The sequence below is a fragment of the Pseudorasbora parva genome, chromosome 10 (assembly GCF_024679245.1).
Source record: "Pseudorasbora parva isolate DD20220531a chromosome 10, ASM2467924v1, whole genome shotgun sequence".
Taxonomy (NCBI): domain Eukaryota; kingdom Metazoa; phylum Chordata; class Actinopteri; order Cypriniformes; family Gobionidae; genus Pseudorasbora; species Pseudorasbora parva.
Window position 1 is genome coordinate 25969766 of NC_090181.1, and position 20667 is coordinate 25990432.

At 39.5% G+C, this 20667-nt stretch overlaps 1 protein-coding gene across 3 annotated transcripts in view; it reads left to right on the top strand.

Moving 5' to 3' along the window:
• Nucleotides 1-20667, top strand: part of fmn2a (formin 2a) — a 51732-nt gene that overhangs the window by 16691 nt on the left and 14374 nt on the right. For all 3 annotated transcript variants that reach the window (XM_067455683.1, XM_067455686.1, XM_067455685.1), the window contains exons 4-8: nt 927-1882; nt 2027-2171; nt 4657-4744; nt 17160-17221; nt 19569-19660. In XM_067455683.1, coding sequence (XP_067311784.1) covers nt 927-1882; nt 2027-2171; nt 4657-4744; nt 17160-17221; nt 19569-19660 — 1343 coding nt within the window. The remainder of the gene's footprint in view (nt 1-926; nt 1883-2026; nt 2172-4656; nt 4745-17159; nt 17222-19568; nt 19661-20667) is intronic.

Sequence of the window (20667 nt, forward strand, 5' to 3'; positions counted from 1 at the left end):
AATGACCACTCGCATTCCAATGTTCAAAGCACTCACACACAACACCTTATATTACAGTTTATTCCTAATGTTTCTGGAAGGAATGTACATGTGACCATATCAAATCGCATGTAGGAACTTCTCTGGCTACTAATGACTCTAGAATTCCTAAGGGGCCTGAAGGTCTGGAGCCAAAATTTACCAAAGCTAGCTGGCTGTGGAAAGGGTTTTGTGAATGAAAGCGTCTCCCCAAACCCATGTCGGTCTGACAAGGCCCAACATGTAACCAGACTCCATGTGTGTGATATGTTCTCTGTCCCCCTCAACCCTTCACACAGACCCACACAAACTCTTTGAAGCTGTTTGAAGCTGTGTAAAAGAAAGGCACAAACCCTTCCCTCCTCATTCCCAGAGACTCTGCGGCTCGCCTTTTAGGAGTCCTCCGAGACGACTTCTGGAGTCTAGACTTGTTGGACTTCCTTGACCCTTGCTGCAAGATTGTATGTGTGTCTCTGTAGGTTGTGTGCGTGTGTTTATCACCATGTTTGTGTGTTTGCCAAGTGCATCCCTTGTGTGTTGTGTGCTGATTTTTACACACTGGCTGTGATGGTTCATTCATTTCCCTGGGTTCACTCTGTTCCCTTCATCCAGGAAGCACTGCTACGTTTTCCATGATCAGCCAAAGTGCTTTTATTGACTTGTGGGACGCCACATGCGTGCCTGGTCTGTGCTATTAAGAAACACGGCCCCCTTACTCACAAACACACACTCACTCATACCATTCCCCCCCCCAAAAAAACTTGGAGAAACTAACATCCGCTAAAACAAGGCACTAACTCATGCTAGTACAATTGCATGTGACTGGAGGTGTCTGTGTTTTTCATTCCGTGCTGCTGTTTCTTTTTAAAGATGTGAAGTCTCTCTTTTCTATATCCTCCTCTCCACAGGATGGATCAACCGGGCAATCTGGGATTGTTCCAGAAGGGACCTCTGCTTCCATTCAGGAGCTAGAGCGAACAATTGAAGAATTACTTATAAAAATATCAAGTATGGAAAAAGACAATAATGTGTTGGATGACACAAAGCTTGGCACAAGAGGTCGAGGAGTGATTGATAATCAAATCGTCAAGCAGTCTAAAGTACATGAACAAGGAGTTCTGCACCACGTGAAAGCCATTCAGACCTCACCCGTTGAGGAAGCCTTTAAAATTCAAGTGCCTTTTTCAGACCAATCACATATTAAGACTCCCATATTAAGTGACAGTGCTACTTCACCAATGGGAATGCCCTATACCTGCAGCTGCCAAAGAAAACAGTGCCCCCCTGCACTACCACTACTCCCTGTTGTTGCAGGTGTACTGACACCTTCAGCACCAGATGTATCAATACCTCCTTCACCTTCAATCCCAGGTATGACTCCACCCCATCTGCCACGCCCAGTTATGGCTCCAACCTGTCCGCCTCTCCCAGGAATTGTTCCACCCCCTCCTCCGCCTCCACTCCCAGGTATGTCTCCACCTCCTCCACCTCGACTCCCAGGAATGGCTCCGCCCCCTCCACCACCTCCACTTCCAGGTATTGTCCCACCATCTCCACTTTTTGGAACGGCTCCACCCCCTCCTCCACTCCCAGGCATGGGCCCACCACCTCCCCCTCCACCTCCTGGATGTGGACCTCCACCACCTCCTCCTCCACCTGGTTCTGGACCTCCACCGCCCCCTCCTCCACCTGGTTCTGGACCTCCACCGCCCCCTCCTCCACCTGGTTTTGGGCCCCCACCACCCTTCATGGGGTTGGTTCCGCCCAGCATGGCTCAGGAGTCTGTCCCCCTGAAAGCTGTCATCGAGCCGCCAAGACCCATGAAACCACTCTACTGGACCCGAATTCAGCTACATGCCAAAAAGTAATCACATGCCTCGTTGACTGAACGCTACATGTATTTGCAATGTGTTTTACCTTATTTATATTTAACCCAGGTTTAATTATGATCATATGCAATAATACAATAAGATGAACTGCTATATGTTTTTTTTTTCCTTGTACATAGGGATACCAGAAGTGCTCTGGTGTGGGAGAAGGTTCAAGAGCCATCTGTAGACTTTAATGAATTTGTGGATATGTTTTCCAAAAGCGCAGTTAAAGAAAAGAAGAAACCCATCTCAGATACCATAACTAAATCTAAGGCCAAACAGGTAAGATTTTACTACACTCACACTGATTCAAAATCACTGGACCCATTTCCCTAAGCCCAACAAGTAGGCCATACCTTAGTGGACCTTAGTAAATCTAAGATCCCAGAACAGCATTACCGGTTGTACACCCCTACTGATAGATCTGCCCACGCCCCCACCTCACCACACACAAAACCATTAACAGTGATTTCACACGCACAGCTTGTGAATCAGAGCCTAACAGACGTTCAGTAAATGTTATAAGCTCTACTTAATGTTCCATCAACCAAAGTGTGACTGTGAGACTCTTTGATAAGAATGTTTACCATCAGAAACGATCCAGGCATCTACCACATCTGAAGCTAATCTCTCTCTCTCTCTCTTCCGCTCTGGTAGTGGTGTGAAAATTAGTCACTGGTGAGAGTTTTGTGGGTCCTTCGTCTAGAGTCAAACAGATTTCTGATAACAATGCACAGCTACACAACAAGCACATTACAAACTGCATCACTAAAAAAAAAACTCATTTTATTGTCCTGCAGCTGTGTTTGTCAACTATATATACAATGCTTACTAAAGATTAATTTGTAAAGAGTAATGTGATGCTACTATACTGTCACGGTATCAAATGGTAATACTATCATACTTTGAAATGCACCATGGTACTGAAATTCAAGTACCGTGGTGTTTACATAGTAATGAATGGTACTTCCAAGCATATAAAGGTAGTACCATTGAAATACTGTGATATATGAATATGGTTAATCATTTCCCAAATCATTAACAAAATGCAATGGTATTCGCATCCAATACTATATTTGTGCCAAGGTACCACCAAATTTTTAAAAACATGGGTAAACAAGGTTTTAATATGAAAATGTTTTGAGAACACACAGTAGTATTGCCTACAAATAGGATAAATAATGAACTGGATGCTTAAGCATGTAAATATAGAGAAATTCATAAGACTCTCTCTTCTCTCTCTCTCTCTCTCTCTCTCTCTCTCTCTCTCTCTCTCTCTCTCTCTCTCTCTCTCTCTCTCTCTCTCTCTCTCTCTCTCTCTCTCTCTCTCTCTCTCTCTCTCTCTCTCTCTCTCTCTCTCTCTCTCTGTGGTCTGTAAGATCTAAAGAATGGGAGGCGGGGGTCTGTATTGAGTTAAAACCCACAACCCTCAAACCACCAGCCAACCCAGCGACTCCAGTCAGCCTAGTGTGGTTATGCCACACTTTATGTGTGTGTGTAAGAAAATGAGATTGTGTGTGTGTGTGCATAGATAACAACTTCAGCATTATTCACAAAATACTTGCTTTAGGCCTATGGTTAAAGTTTAGACATATCAGTCAAAATAACAGTGCTAATTTAATCAAACGGCCACCTTTCACACGAATTAGATGGATTAATTAAAAACAGCTCCCCGAAGCTCCATTTGAGCCCACGTAATCATGTTAATTTTATGAATCATATTCATTTTACGGCCCATTGCTGTGGCAGGAGTTATCTAGTTCTTTAACTGGTGGTTACTGCACGACCGCCGAACCGCCATCCTCCCTCATACAGCGACATCCACGCTTCCCACCAAGACAGTGCTAAAGTATGGAATCAATTCTCATTGGTTGGTAAGCGTCTGGTTTGAGATCCAGCTCATCACAGGCATGAGTGTGTTTCCCACATCATTAACGTAGTGCACCACTCTGCAGTCGAGCTGTATTTAGTGGTCATAAGCCCTGTGGAGATAATGGGAGCCAGTGGCTTCCTGATGATCACACAGAGCCGCCATCGCACACTTTCAAGTGTGGCCTGTACTAGAAGGTTTTCATGGCTCCAAATTCTTTCCAACAATCAAAATTAGCATGTTGATAATGGCCGGCAATGACAGAAGATATGTTTACGATGGCACTCGATGTACATGTGTTAATGGATAGAAGTCGCTAAACCTACAGTGAACTAGCAGAGGGCACTGCTCAGGGAATGTTCTCTTTCAAATAACATATTAGTGAAAATGTATACAGCTGTATGTGAGGTATTCCATGCATCCACACACAACTCAGACTTGTTTAGAAATGCTTGATTTGAAGGGGCCTTCTGAAAGTGTCAAAATCTAACTCGGTTTAATTGGACCAGACAGGTCTGACATTTGCATCATTACTGTGGTGTTCTTTGACAGAGCCAGAAACGGGTGAAAGTAAAGTTATTTTGATATATGTGGATGAAATGCGTGAAAGAATGAGACGAGACCTCTCCATAATGCCATATGAGGAAACAGTCATAAATACTCATACTTTGGCTTTGTTTTTGGCTTCCTTTTTAGGCCAAAGTACTTCTCTGTGCTATTCAATTTATTGGGGCAGACAGATGAAATACTGTGTTTATGTACAGTATATTTGTCTCCGACAATAATACTCAGATAAACTTTTGCTTTTAAATAACTGTGGAATTTTTTATAGTATAATGTGGTTGATGTTTTACTACAGTAGTAAATTAATACCCTCTGTCTCTGTCTCTCTCTCAGGTTGTCAAGCTGCTGAATAACAAACGTTCTCAAGCAGTGGGGATTCTAATGTCCAGTCTTCATTTAGATATGAAAGATATCCAGAACGGTGAGCAACCCACGCAAGTGTTCTTTACACTCAGTATGCCCGTTTTTATTGTTGCGTGTGTATGTGTGCACACTTGCTTTGTTGTTTTGATATTGGGAAAACAGGTTCATACATTTAATTTAAAAATGGAACCATCAATAACTATATATATATATATATATATATATATATATATATATATATATATATATATATATATATATATATATATATATATATATATATAATATTGTGCTCAGCGTCCTGTCAGCATGTGACCTCTCTAAGGGGGAAATATGATGTCACAGCCAATTAAGACTCATTGTTCGCTGCTGTTTATACAGTTACTGATTGTGTTTGAAAGCTGGACAGAGAGGGTTGGTTGTGTCTCAGAGTTCAAGAGTAGGTTGATATGGTAGATCTTAATGAACGTGATGATTAGAGTCGCATCGTCTTTCTCATTCTGTTCTAATCTTTTACTGTAGTTACCCTTTTAATCTGTTTTTGCATAAACCCTCAATGTCCTGTTTCTCTGCTGAAGATATTTCCGAATCTGTCTCTGGGGTCTTACTCTGTAATTTGTCTCTCTCTATCCCTCTTATTGCTGTCATCACTCTATCTGCTCACTCATCCCCTTGAATGCACTATAAAGGAAATAATGCCATTTCTTCTCATCACATGTTCGGGAACATTAAGTCCTGTCTCGCAGTGGCCAGAGCTATCCAGAACTCTTGATTGTAGATTTTTATGTGGTGAAGGAGTCACTGAAATAGAATGCATAGGGAAAAGGCCAAACACAATGAATTAGTAAAAGTAGGAAAATGTTTCGGAAAGGTTGATTATTTCACACATGAAGACTTCAGATGCAAAAGCCTCTAAATTCGTCTGATGTTTTTCTTTTTTTGTCAGGGTTCCATGTATAGGTTTCTACCTAAGTACTGGTACTTCTGAATGGGCTGGCTGGGGTTTAGTGGGTTTGAAGTGAAAGTGTTTTATGAATGTATACTATTTTTGTATGTATATATATTCAGACATTTTTGACCGAAGTGGCTTTTAGAGGCTTTTGCACTCTTCACATATATATCTTTTGTCCCTTTCTCATCCAGATACATGTAAGTTTCTTCTTTGGATTAAAATTAAATAAGCTTACCCGTGAAAGCAAAGAGAGTAATGGATGAGCATTATATTATATTATATTAATTATATTATATTAATTATATTATATTATATTATATTATATTATATTATATTATATTATATTATATTATATTATATTATATTATATTATATTATATTATATTATATTATATTATATTATCTTTGTTCAGGTTACATCCATATTACAGCATGGTGGGACCAAATGTTATGAGTGACTCATTGAGCCATTCACTCAATTGATTTATTCGAACACAATATGAAACTAGTCTTTTTAAGCAAGTCAATTAATTCTTTATTATTCGGAGTCGCTGGTTTATTCAGGAATGTCACTGTTGTTTGGATGCGTGCAATGGTCAATTCTTCTTTGATTTTTGAGTCTGTGCAAAAATGGATGCATGTCTGGTTGCTTTGTAGTCCTGGATGGATAAATAGTGTATTCTTCAGCAACATAGTCTTAACAATGTGTATTTTTTAGTCATTCTTTGGTTAACAGGCAGCAGACAAGCTGAATTCCGTTTTTTTTTTTTTTCAGGAACATTTTTCCATGCATAATTTCCCTCCAGTCTAATCCACTGTAACAACAATCCTTTGTTAAATTCTATTTTCCTTTCTTTGTTTTAATGAATCAGCAAGGCTGGATGCAGTTTTAAAAACCACAACACATTATGTGAACGGATACCTAATATTTTACACACGCACACATGCGCACACATCCTTTAAACCGGCGGTATTTGAAGAAATTTTTACTGGCTCTTTGAGAATTTATAGACACAGTCTCCATCTATTATGTAGCTCAGTACCCACAATTCAGCAATGGTCAAGTCTCATTGGGTCTCTCTGCAATTCCGCCCAATGCAGAGGCCAGTGTGTTTGGCCAGAGTAAACCACCAAATAGAAACAAACAGTTCTCTGACAATGCTATTTACCCAGAATCAATACATTCCTCAACATAACGCTTCACCACACTGACCTGGATCAGGCCCTTTGAGGAACTAGGAAAGAATGTCATGAGTTGATTTAATTGCAGAGTTTAAAGGTTCATGAAAAGTTATGAGGCATTTTTTACAGTCAGTTACTCGTCTGTCTCTCTTTTCTTTCATTATACAATTATCAGCCATCAAACAACATTAATAAACTCTTCTCAAGATTATGACTTGCTATTAGGGAAGCTAAACCTAATCTGGTGCAACTCCTCTGTGGAGTTCCACTGAATCGCTCCCTTTGTGTCAACTTTCTTGTTTCCCTCAGCTGGTTTTCATAAGATCTCATGTTTGAGCCCCTCACAAGCTGAAAAACACTCCTGCATGACTGACTAGAACACAGGCAGCTCTTGCACCAACACACTTGGTGACAAGCCTTTGATTTCTACCCATAACAGTCTCAGAGTTTCACAAGTCAGCTCAGTGTTTATGCGTGTGTAAGGTTGGATTCCTCAACGTGTGACTCCGACCCCCTCCGGACCATTTGTTTGTTATGTTTCTTTAGTGAAACACACACTCTTGTTCTGCAGTGCCATGTGTTATGGTCTTCTGAGCTGTCACAGGACATTGTTTTGTGGAAACATTCTGAATCATGGCAGCGAACCCAAAGAAAGCAACAAGGAAACATGTGTGTATGATCATGTCCTTATATAAAATCCTTCCTTCTCTAGCAAAACACTGTACCATTTTATAGTAGTAGTGTTTAGAGAGAGAAGGTGGTATGTGTCCGGTAGCGTTCACTGTAGATTTTCTTTTTCTGGTTGTTTAGGTTTGGATTTTGGAAGATGGTAATTATGGCAGTTTGGCACAAATTCATCTTTGTAAACCTGCTAAAAACGAAGAAACTGCGTGGAGATAAAATATTTAAATGTTTGGCCTATATGAAATATGTAACAAGAACAGAAATGTAGTGTAGCATGACTAGAGGTTGAAACCTGAGCTGGCATTGTTCACTTAAATGAGACATTCAATCCAAGGTTGCTCCAGGGGGATTCCTCGTGTAATAGGTGTTATTTGGATAAAAACAGCAACTAAGTGATGAGCTATATAACAGTAAGAGTGAGCGAATTTCAGGTAATTATAGTCATTGTGGTGTAAACCGTATAATTGCGTTTATAGTTTCAGAAATTAGAAATTTTTTCACAGTACTCCTACTGCAATTTCTGTTTATATCCAAATGAAAGTCCCTCTGAATGGGCCAAGATATTATTATTATTACTATTATTACTATTATGTGTGATGCCAACTCCAGACAATTTGTATTTCACACTCGCTTGTTCTGCAGTGCAGACTACTTAAAGCTGCTGTCCAAAACGTTTTTGTGTGTTCAAGATTTACAAAAATTAAACCATGTTTTTTCTTGCCCTGAATGATTATGGTACACTTATAATAAGTGTTTATATTGGGACTATTTCAGAGTGGTCTGGTAGGAGCGCCGCGGAGGAGCACAGTCCCTGAGTGACTCGCCATAGACATAAACAGAGAGAAGTAGCTCCGGCTGCAATGTTCTCCATGCAGTTCTGGGCCTGTATTTATCAAGCTTCTCAAAGTGCTATTTTAGTCTTAAGTGCTGATAATTCATGAAATGTACACCTACTTTCAAACTTAAGTATAAAAGCAAGTTATCAAATTTCTTAAAGCTAAGAATCCCTCTTACTCTCCCAGTTATTAAGACAGCTCGAGAGGTCTCTCAAGTGGTTAGGAGTTGCCAGTAGGGGCTTGTGATGGCACTGAGGAGACAGAGACGTGCGCAAATCTTTCAAGAGAGGGAGAATGTGTTCGAAATGTTTGATGACAAACAGTGAATTAAACGGTATCGTTTGGACAGAGCAGGCATCATCTTTTTCAGCGCTGGTTAATGTTGGGCTTTTTAATAAAAAAAAAAAGCGATGTTCGACTAATTCAGCAAGCAGTAGCGATCGCTTCTTCCTCCTGCCAGTTTGTTTCTCTTTTGGAATCCATGATGGCTGATTATACCATGAAATCTAGGCTACACCAGTTAAAGCACACTAGTTTAAATTTTTTAATTAAGACATGGTAGAAAATGTGATTATCTTTCATTTCAAATGTGTATATTATAATGTATTGTCTTGAAAACTCTTTATTGTCAAATGTGTGTTGAATGTAAACTCCTCTTAGGAATTTCACCATTCAATGTGAATTTATCTGAGGATATCCTTAAATAAGGATCTATTCAGTGATTGGTTCATGCATCATCCAAAATCCCGTTTGTGGCACAGCAAAGTGTCGTGAATTGACTATAAGACTGACACTTACGATTTAGTCCTACACTTCACTTAAGTATGATTAGGATGCTTGATAACTAACTTTTAAGCGCAGCTTTGAGCCAAGAATTTTTTTACTCTTAAGTCAATTCTTAGCAGTGTTCTTGTGAGTAATTCTAAGATGCTTAATAAATACGGGCCCTGTTTATTAACTGCTAGAGAGCAAAAAGTTATGGACTGCAATTTGTATATATTTATTATATAATATCATATATAATAATAATATTAATAATAATAATAATAATAATAATAATGAAATTTTGATTAAAATTCTTATTTAATATTGACAAACAATTGCTAAACACACTTTACTTTAACACAATTCTCTGTTTTTTTATTTTTTTATTTTTTTTATATATTTTAGTAATAATTATAATACGTTGTGATGCCAACGATACGATTTGTTTGTTTCTTCAGTGACTTACACTCCCTTGTTCATAGTATTTAAAAGGGGTGTAATGGTAAAAGAAAATTGACGGTTCGGTACGTACCTCGATTTTGAAGTCTCTGGTACACTTTGGTACAGCTAGGGGCAGAAAACTAAACATTAAATTCTGTAGTTTACTGAACAAATTAGGTCTCTGTCTTAATTATTTGTAGATATAATATTCAACACTCAAATAACAAATTGTACACTCTTAGAAGAAAAGGTTCTTATATAGAACCTTAAAAAGGTTCTATCGGCGCTACGTAGTTGGAACCCCTAAAAGATTCACTGCAAAAAATGCTTTTCTTACTTAGTATTTTTGTCTTGTTTCTAGTCCAAAAATCGAAACATTCTTAAAACAAGAAGTATTTACAAGACAAGCAAAAGTAATTGTCTTATTTTTGGAAAAAAATTACTCAAAATTAAGAGAGTGTTTGCTAAGAGAAGAAATGCATTTTTTTCTTTGATAAGAAATGCATTTTTTTCTTTTTTAAGTGCCAAAGGGGTTCTTTCTTGTCATTATAGAACCCTTTTAGCATAAAAGGGTATTTGGAGTATACTCAACTATACTTCTATATATATATAGAACCTTTTCTTCTAAGAGTATGCAAACCTGCAAATCTTCTAAGATTGTGCTTTCATATTTGCTGCGTTTGCAGTGCGCAACTGATCCGCGGCTGTATACCACAAACACAGCTTTTATTCATTATTTTTTATTTCAAATTTAAAAGTTGTTAGGCTATTGGACATGGCTTGTCATTATTGCACATTTAACTTGGAGGGAGAGGACGCTGGCGTTGTGTGTTCGCCGCTTCTCCACTCTGCCCGCCCACGATTTTTTAAAACTTTTAAAACTTTTTAAACTGTGGCACCTACCTACTACAGACGCCTTCCAGCTGTAAGCCGTGTTCCTTTTGGGAATTATTTCACTGCTGTGCCGGTGTTGTCTGCTAATGTTGTCGGGCATCCTCGGTCAGAATGGCGTTCAGCTATTCCAGCCTGCAACTTCGTCGACTTAATGTCGCAACCACACCTGGGTTTAATATCCCTATCATTAAAGAACTTGGACTTCTTCGCCGTCCTCGATATATTCATAGAGGATCTGGTCGCAAATTCATTATCCATAACCAGCCAAGCAGCTCTGCCACAAGCATTCCATCTCTCTGGTCATCTGTCGCATGTCTGACGCGTCATCGGAATGCCGTCGCTCCAGGTACTATCAGCACTGGAAATATCGCGAGACATCTGCACTCCAGCACGGGATCCCTGCACTTTGGGTTGAATACATTCCGTGGAGTGGATTCCAGTCTGCGCGGAGTGGATTTTAATGTTTTGTGTCCGGTCCAGAGACTCACCCCTCAGTCATTGGTTAAATTCAAACTTTTTAATACTCAATCCATCAGTAATAAATTTGTACTGATTGAAGAACACATTAGGGAGAAAGGACTTGACTTTATGTGTTTGACAGAAACATGGCATCAGCCAGAGGTGTATTCTGCCATAAATGAAGCCTGTCCCCCTCGATACAGTTACTTGGAGGCAGCTCGCAGCACGGGCCGCGGTGGTGGCCTAGCTGTCATCCACCGACAGGACCTGGAGTTGTCCCGCATTACGCTGCCTGTGACATCTTCATGCGAGTGTTTAGCATTTAAATGTAAGCCTCCTTTTCCAATGACTGTTGTGCTTATCTACCGGCCCCCTAAACACAATTCTGCATTCATTACGGAAATATCTGATCTTCTCACTACACTTTGTACTACCTCTACAAATATCATAATCCTGGGAGATATAAATATTCATGTTGACACTCCCTCATGTCATCCTGCTGCTGATTTTCTTCAGCTATTAGACTCCCTCAACTTACAACAACATGTTGATGTCCCCACACATTCCAAGGGACACACACTGGATTTGGTCATCTCAAACTCAGCCCTCCTCAGTAACCTACAGGTTTATGATCTTGGAATATCAGATCATAAGGTTGTGGCTATGGAGTTGCCCTTTCTGTCATCTCACACCAAACCTAAGCGACAGATCCACTATAGAAGGTTGAAAAACATCAATGCGGATGTCCTAACCCAGGACCTTCAACATATCTCATCTGTCTCCTCCAGTTTTTCTGACTTCATTTCTTTTGCTGACTCTGTGGATTTTTATAACCAGTCCCTGAGCAGTCTTCTGGACCTCCACGCCCCGCTAATATCACGGACAGTCTCATTCACGCGCTCAGCACCTTGGTACACTTGCGAGCTGCGAAAGATGAAGGCGGCAGGGCGTGTCCTTGAGCGGCGCTTCAAGGCTTCGGGACTTACTGTTCACAAACAGGCATACCGGGAACAAAAGAGGGCTTATGCAGAAGCTCTGCGAAACGCACGGTCACAGTATTATTCCACTATCAATAATACCAACCATGGAAACTCTAAACAACTTTTTTCAACTATAAACCACCTTCTTAAACCCCCTGCATTCTCCCACTCTGAGGCCACCGAGGAAAGGTGTAATATGCATATTAATTTTTTTCAAACAAAAAGTAAATAACATCCGCTCCAAACTTACTACTACTACTGCTCTGTCCCTTCAAATGGATGACCCACCATTGAAGATAGTCCAGCCCCTCTGTTCCTTCTCAAATGCTACACAGGAACAGGTGGAGGATGTCATCAAAAAAATGAAGCCGACCACTTGTGCTCTGGATCCTTTCCCTTCAACTCTATTGAAGGCCAACCTCTCTATTGTTTCTCCTGTTATTACCAAAATCATAAACCACTCCCTTACGGTTGGTCAGATCCCATCTACATTAAAAACTGCTGTCATCAAACCTTTACTGAAAAACCCATCAATGGATCCAGAAGTTCTCTCCAACTATAGGCCCATATCGAATCTGCCATTTCTATCGAAGGTCCTAGAAAAAATAGTTGCAGCACAACTTCATGTTCACCTCAAACACAATAACCTGTTTGAAACCTCAATTTCCTACAGTTAAACTGTTCCAAAACTAATGCTATCTTAATTGGTACGCAACATCAGCTTCGCTCTTCGATCATCACTGGCATTACTTTCTCTGGCCAAAATATCACCCTTTCCACATCTGTCAATAATTTCGGGGTCAAAATGGATTCTCACCTCACCTTTGACACCCACATCAAACACCTCAGCAAGACTTCCTTCTTCCACCTCAAGAACATCGCCAAACTCTGTCCAACTCTCAGCCTGGCTGATGCAGAGAGGCTCGTCCATGCCTTTGTCTCCTCCAGGCTGGATTACTGTAATGCACTCCTCATCGGGATCTCTGGCAAAAGCATCCAGAGATTGCAATACATCCAAATCAGCGCTGCCAGAATCCTGATGAGGGTGCGCAAGCATGAACATATCACCCCCATCCTGAAATCTCTTCACTGGCTACCTGTCCGGTTGAGAATTGAATACAAAGTTTCACTCCTCACCCATCAGTGTATTCACGGACATGCCCCCCTTTACCTACAGGAACTTATCACCTATCCGACTTTTTCACGCACCCTTCGTTCGGCAAACACAAACACCCTCCAAGTTCCGAGAACAAAACTTTGCAGCATGGGTTGTAGGGCCTTTTCATCGGCTGCTCCGAGGCTGTGGAATGCCCTGCCGGACTACCTGAGGGCCCCACAGACTATTGATGTTTTTAAACGAAACCTTAAAACATATCTTTTTACACAAGCTTTCGAATAAATGTGTTTTATAGGTTTTATTGTTTTATATGTGTGTATATATATATATTAATATATATATTATTTTATTTTTTATTTAAATTTTTTTAAAGTGGCTTTTTACTACCACTTGGTGTTTTGTAGCACTTTGAGATTGTAAAAATTTAAAGTGCTTTACAAATAAAATTCATTATTATTATTATTATTAACATTTAAACTGCACGTAAGGCATTAAATTCTAATTCTGATAATAAAATTATGTTTTTTTACTCATTGTTGAATTAGGCCTTTAATAGGCCTGTAAGGGATCGGCTCTGAGCCCCTTCTTGTTTGCGGTGGTGATGGACAGGCTGACAGATGAGGTCAGGAATCTCCATGGACTATGATGTTTGCGGATGACATTGTGATCTGAAGTGAGAGCAGGGAGCAGGTAGAGAAAAGTCTAGAGAGGTGGAGGTTTGCTCTGGAGAGAAGAGGAAAGAAGGTTAGTCGCAGCAAGCGAGAGGTTTTGGAGACAAAGTTAGAGAGGCCAGGTTGAGATGGTTTGGACATGTTCAGAGGAGAGAGAATGAATATAGGTAAACGGATGCTGAGGTTAGAGCTGCCAGGCAGGAGGTCAAGAGGAAGACCAAAGAGGAGGTTTATTGATGTAGTGAAGGAGGACATGAAGGTAGTCAGTCTGAGAGTAGAGGACGCAGGGGATAGGGCTAGATGGAGGCAGATGATTCGCTGTGGCGACCCCTGAAGGGAAGAACCGAAAGGAAAAGAAGTTGAAATAGGCCTGTAATCATTTACACAGTGGCTGTCATTTTCATGACAATTTTTTTTAACATACATTTAATAATCAAGACAACACATCACATCACTAACAGGTCAAGTTAAATATAATGAATATATAGGCTAATAGAATGCATTTAGTGAAAGAGTTCATTTCTCTAGCAAACTAACAAGCCGTGGACACTGAATGACTTGCCTGAGGTAAATGTAATGCTATGTGACATTGTTTACGAGCTGTTTTATTGACGTCTTTCTGCGTTCAAACACTGATTGAGCGATTACAGGAGCTATGATGTTTCAGTTAGCTGTACTGTATCTTTCAACATACCTTCAGATGTTCATGTTTATTCTGCAACTAGCATTAAAGAGGAAGAGATGGCCGCATTCACTCACTCTCCACGCTTGAACTGCGCGCTTATACAGTCACGCCAAATTAAAGAGTTTGAGTTTCGTGATCAAATTAATAGAATTAATAGCGGTTAAATATACGAAATTCTTTTAGTATCTCTAATGCAGGGATTATAACAGTATGAAAGTTGTGTTGATCACTTTTCTTTCTTTTTATTTTCTTTTTAGCTAAAAAAAACTTTAGAAAGCTTTCAAAACCATTTCTTCCTCAGATTAAAGTAAGACCACCACAGTAAACTACTGCATCAGTGTTTTGGGGAAGCACAGACCACATCCCTGGACATCAAGAGACAAATTCTTTGTTTGGAGACTTTGTTGTGGGGGTGTGGGGATTACGCTGTTGTTGTTTGTGTATGTGGTGATTGAGGTGTAGATCTTGTTGGATATTGTTGTCAGGTTGATGACAGGTTAAACTACTAAGTCATGGATTGTGTGTACTTTTCACTCTCTTTCTTGCCTCTCTCTCCCTCTGTCATATGTTTTCCCATCTCTTCTAATGCTGCAGTTGTTCTCTTTGATATCGTTCTCCCATAACAGGAGTAATGCTTTGCTGTCTGTCTCCATTTTATATGTCTGAGCATTCGCCAGATATGGATGTTTTTGTTATTCTTACTTGTGTGGTTACTAAAACGTGCCAATGATCAATTTCTCAATTTCCCAAATGACTGAACACACAAAAGTTAGCCCATAATAGCTCTATTTAGCACAGACAAAAAGTGTTCAGTCAAGCCAGCTCAATAACAGCCCTGCTAGAGATTCAAATGCTTTTATTTTGTAAAAACAACTCTTGAAAATACATTGCTGATGCTGAGTAAACACGTTTTGATTATTAAATGATATAATCTAACATATTTTTTTACTAGTGGGTGCAGGGCACTATAACTCATTTATGAAAGTGAGGATAACGAAATAGCAAAAACTGTGACATAATACCCCAAAAATATTCTGGCAATAGTGGAATACCTGCTTAAGTGTTTTTTCTTTATTTGTTAATGCGACCTTTTACACCACATACTGAACAAAATTAAGCATTGCTTAGTAATTGGTTGACCTAAATTGAGCTTATATAATTTTTTAATGTACTTAAATGTAACAGCTGACAGCTGATTGGCGGATTGTAATCCATCTCATGCCTCCATGGATCAGACTTGTTTGTTCAGTATATCCCACAGATGCTTGATTGGATAATGAAGTCAAGTTTGGAAGACAAGTCAACACCTCAAACTCTTTGTTGTGCTCCTCAAAACATTCCTAAAACATTTTTGCTTTGTGGCAGGGCACATTATCTTGCTGAAAAAGCCCACAGCCACCAGGGAATACAGTTTCCATGAAATCGTGTACATGATCTGCAGTAATGCAGTAATAAAGTAACATCCACATGGATGGCAGGACCCAAGGTTTCTCAGCAGAACATTGGCCAAAGCATCACACTGCTTCCACCGGCCTTTCTTTCTTCCTATAGTGCATCCTGGTGCCATGTGCTCCCCAGTTAAGTGACGCAAACGCACCCAGCCATCCACGTGATGTTAAAGAAAATGTGATTCATCAGACCAGGCCACCTTTTTCCATTGCTCCGTGGTCCAGTTCTGATTCTCACATGCCCACTGTTGCTGCTTTTGGCAGTGGACAGGGGTCAGCACGGGCACCCTGACTGATCTGCAGCTCTGCAACCCCATGACCAACAAAGTGTAGTAGCAAACTGCACTGTGTATTCTGACAAACAGCTCATCTGTTTGATCAGACCACACAGGCCAGCCTTCACTCCCCACATGCACCCATGATCACCAGTTCACCACTGCTCCTTCCTTGGACTACTTCAGATACTGACCACTGTAGACTGGGAACACCGCACAAGAGCTGCAATTTTGGAGATATATACACACACACTCTGAGTTTGGGGTTGGTAATATTTTTAAGATGATTTAATCTTATTGTTCAGAAGTCTCTTGTGCTAAATAACTAAGGTGACATTTATTAAAATTTGATTTAATCAAAAAACACAGTAAAACACTATATAATAATAATGAAATATTAAAATATGTATTGGTATTTTACAAAGCTACATTTCCAGCATCATCACTCCAGTCTTCAGCTTCACATGATCCTTCAGAAATATTTCTAATATGATGATTTGATGTTCAAGAAACATTTCTTGTTATCAATTTTTGTTGACAAAGATTGCCACCAACTAGATGACAATGAATCAACATCAACATTGAAATTGAAATTGTATTTATTCAATGAATTGATGAATAAAAAAAAAAATATTTGATTAATATAAGTTCTATAGAACAGCATTACATATTTAAAATGAAAGATCTTTTGTAACATTAAAATGTATTTTTTTTTATAAATGTAATCTATCCTTGCTAAATAAAAGTATTTATTTATTTTAAGAAAAGTAATTAATTAAAAATAAATAAAATTTAATAATTAATATTGTTAATTGTTTGTTTGTGGAACTTAATTTTTTATTTATGGAGATATTATGTAATGGATTTATGAAAGCATTAATTTACTTTTATTGTGGTATTATTGGAAAAAAAAATGTTTTGGCATTTTAGTTCTTTGGAAAATAAATGCATTTCAATTCCCAGACAGTTGACGATCATCAGTTTTCCTTAGTGTTCCACAGTGTCTGAAAAAATCATTTGAATAGATCTTTATTCTTGTTTGGTCAATCAGTGATGGATTCTCTCATTTCTCTCTTTCTGACAGCCATCTTGAACATGGACTGCACAGTGGTGGATCTGGAGACGCTCCAGGCGCTGTATGAAAACGTAAGCCCACAACATGACAGGACGTGACAGTCCAGATAAGCAGATGTGATGAATCCTGGCAATCCTTATGAAGTATGAATTCCATAAGTGATCATTTATCATATTATTAAACTCTTAAACCTCTCAGAACTGGACAGGATATACCCTGAGATTTTGGAGCTCTGCCTTGACGCGGTCGACTCCAAAAGAGAGTCGCGGAAATGTGTGTTAAATACCAAAACAAACATGCAGGCCACAAACACCGCTGGAATGAGTAAGGTTTACCATGGAGCCAGGGTGCGTGTCACTGTCTGAGGGAAAGAGAGCGAGGAACAAGACGACTGTATAAGACAGACATGCAACTGACAACAGACAGGAAGACAAATGGAGAGAATGGAGAGGTTTTCCCTCTTAAAGAATGAAAACTCGATTGAGCAAAAGATTTGCAGGTTATATAACTATTTGGCAGCTGCAATTACACCCGTTTAACATGGCGACATGAATCAAACCTCTTTCTTGGAAGATCTATGAATCGCTCTTAGATGATTGGCTGCTACAAATAGTGATTATCTTTCCTTCTTTATGTGTGTGTGTGAGTGCTGATGAGTTTACACACCATGATTCGCCATGTGCATTTTAGCAACAGTCATAAATCTTGCTGTCAACACAAGAGGTCCTTTACATGTTTTTGTGTGTGAGCGTGTGTGAGTGTTAGCTGGGTTGCACGTCATAAAGAGTCGGAGCCACACATCATCTTCAGACCTACATGACACCATGACATTTCTCACACAAGTCTGACCATTATGTCAAACAACGGTCATATCTGGGCACTTTTCTTCATTTTGCTCTGTGTATCATTCAGGAATATGTAACACTTTATAATGTCTTTCATTCATATGTCTTTGTGTCATAAGTATTTTACTAATATTAGGGATGAAATGTATCGTAGTGTATCCGTGATGCATATGGACCAAGCCCCACGTTTCGACACACATGTGATTTGTAGATTAGTTGCAGTGTTGGTTAAGTTACTCTAAAAATGTATTAATTACTGGCTCCATACTTGTTCAACAGTGTAATTAGAATACTGAACACTCTCTTTAAAAAGTATTGCATTGCTAATGACGGACGGACGGACGGACGGACGGACGGACGGACGGACGGACGGACGGACGGACAGAGAGACAGATAGACAGATAGACAGATAGACAGATAGATAGATAGACAGATAGATAGATAGATAGATAGATAGATAGATAGATAGATAGATAGATAGATAGATAGATTGATTGATTGATAGATAGATAGATAGATAGATAGATAGATAGATAGATAGATAGATAGATAGATAGATAGATAGATAGATAGATAGATAGATAGATAGATAGATAGATAGATAGATAGATAGATAGATAGATAGATAGATAGATAGATAGATAGATAAACCATGTATTTACTTTACCAAATTTTCTGGGAAACTGCACACACGTTATTCACTTGTGTGTGTGTCACATCACATCCTTACAAAGAGAAAAGACTGTGTGTAGCGTGAAAGTAAAAAAGGCAAACTTCCGTACTTCGCTGGTTGTAAAAAAAAAAAAAAAGCATTATTTTTTTGCCCATCCACTCTGATATGATGTCCTGTTTTCATGTTTATACTGGTGGCACGAACCAGATGTATCCACGCAGATCCGAAGCACAACCAACATTGCTTCCAAAAGACTTATGCTGTCATTTTTAACCACTAGAGGGCCAAAGGCATAGTGTAAATTTAACAAATAATAATGAAGGTATGTGTGTGTACAACAGTGTGTAGATGGGTACTAACTTTCTGCTGAAAACTATCTTTCCTTCCATCCCTCTGTTTTTCCTCCACCCACCCACCCGTTCCCGCTGTAGCTTGAGGCAATGTTGTTGAGTTTAAATGTTGAGGTTGTTTCTCTTTAGTGTGCGAGACTCCACGTTGTCTCTGACTCCTTCAACCAAAACCACAGAACACCCCCTCTCTCACACACACACACACACACACACACACACACACACACACACACACACACACACACACACACACACACACACACACAGTATATCCCCGCTTTCCTCTCTCCTCCCTTTTCTCTCTCTATTCTCTTTTTCACTGTCTGACTCAAGCATAGTCTGAAGTGTGGATCACACTTTGTATGCTGGGTGTAAGGTCACAAAGCAACACACACATACATTACACACATTCAGACACTCCGATAGCATTGTTTTCCCTCATTAAAGTTTATAGTATTTATGAAATGTTCTACTAAAAGTATGTAAATGTATTTTCCCATTTTGAAATCACATTTTCCTCTTTCATTATATTCTTCTGTCAACCTCACAGAGAGCTCAAAAAGAAGAGATGGATCAGATTGAGAAACATATCAAGTCTTCAAAAGATAAAGAAAATGCAAAACCACTGGACAAGCCTGAACAGTATGTATCAATGTGTCTATCTACACTTACCTGAAGGATTATTAGGAACACCTGTTCAATTTCTCATTAATGATATTATCCAATCAACCAATCACATGGCAGTTGCTTCAATGCATTTAGGGGTGTGGTCCTGGTCAAGACAATCTCCTGAATTCCAAACTGAATGTCAGAATAGGAAAGAATGGTGATTTAAGCAATTTTGAGCATGGCATGGTTGTTGGTGCCAGACGGGCCGGTCTGAGTATTTCACAATCTGCTCAGTTACTAGGATTTCACACACAACCATTTCTAGGGTTTACAAAGAATGGTGTGAAAAGGGAAAAAACATTCAGTATGCGGCAGTCCTGTGGGTGAAAATGCCTTGTTGATGCCAGAGGCCAGAGGAGAATGGGCCGACTGATTTAAGCTGATAAAAGAGCAACTTTGACTGAAATAACAACTCGTTACAACCGAGGTATGCAGCAAAGTATTTGTGAAGCCACAACACACACAACCTTAAGGTGGATATACTACAACAGCAGAAGACCCCACCAGGTACCACTCATCTCCACTACAAATAGGAAAAAGAGGCTACAGTTTGCACAAGCTCACCAAAATTGGACAGCTGAAGACTGGAAAAATGTTGCCTGGTCTGATGAGTCTCGATTTCTGTTGAGACATTCAGATGGTAGAGTCAGAATTTGGTGTAAACAGAATGAGAACATGGATTGATCATGCCTTGTTACCATTGTGCAGGCTTCTGGTGGTTGTGTAAGGGTGTGGGGGTGTTTTCTTGGCACACTTTAGGCCCCTTAGTGCCAATTGGGCATCATTTAAATGCCACGGCCTACCTTAGCATTGATTCTGACCATGTCCATCCCTTAATGACAACCATGTACCCATTCTCTGATGGCTACTTCCAGCAGGATTATGCACCATGTCACAAACTTCAAATCATTTCAAATTGACTTCAAATTGTCAAATGAAAATGAGTTCACTGCACTAAAATGGCCCCCACAGTCACCAGA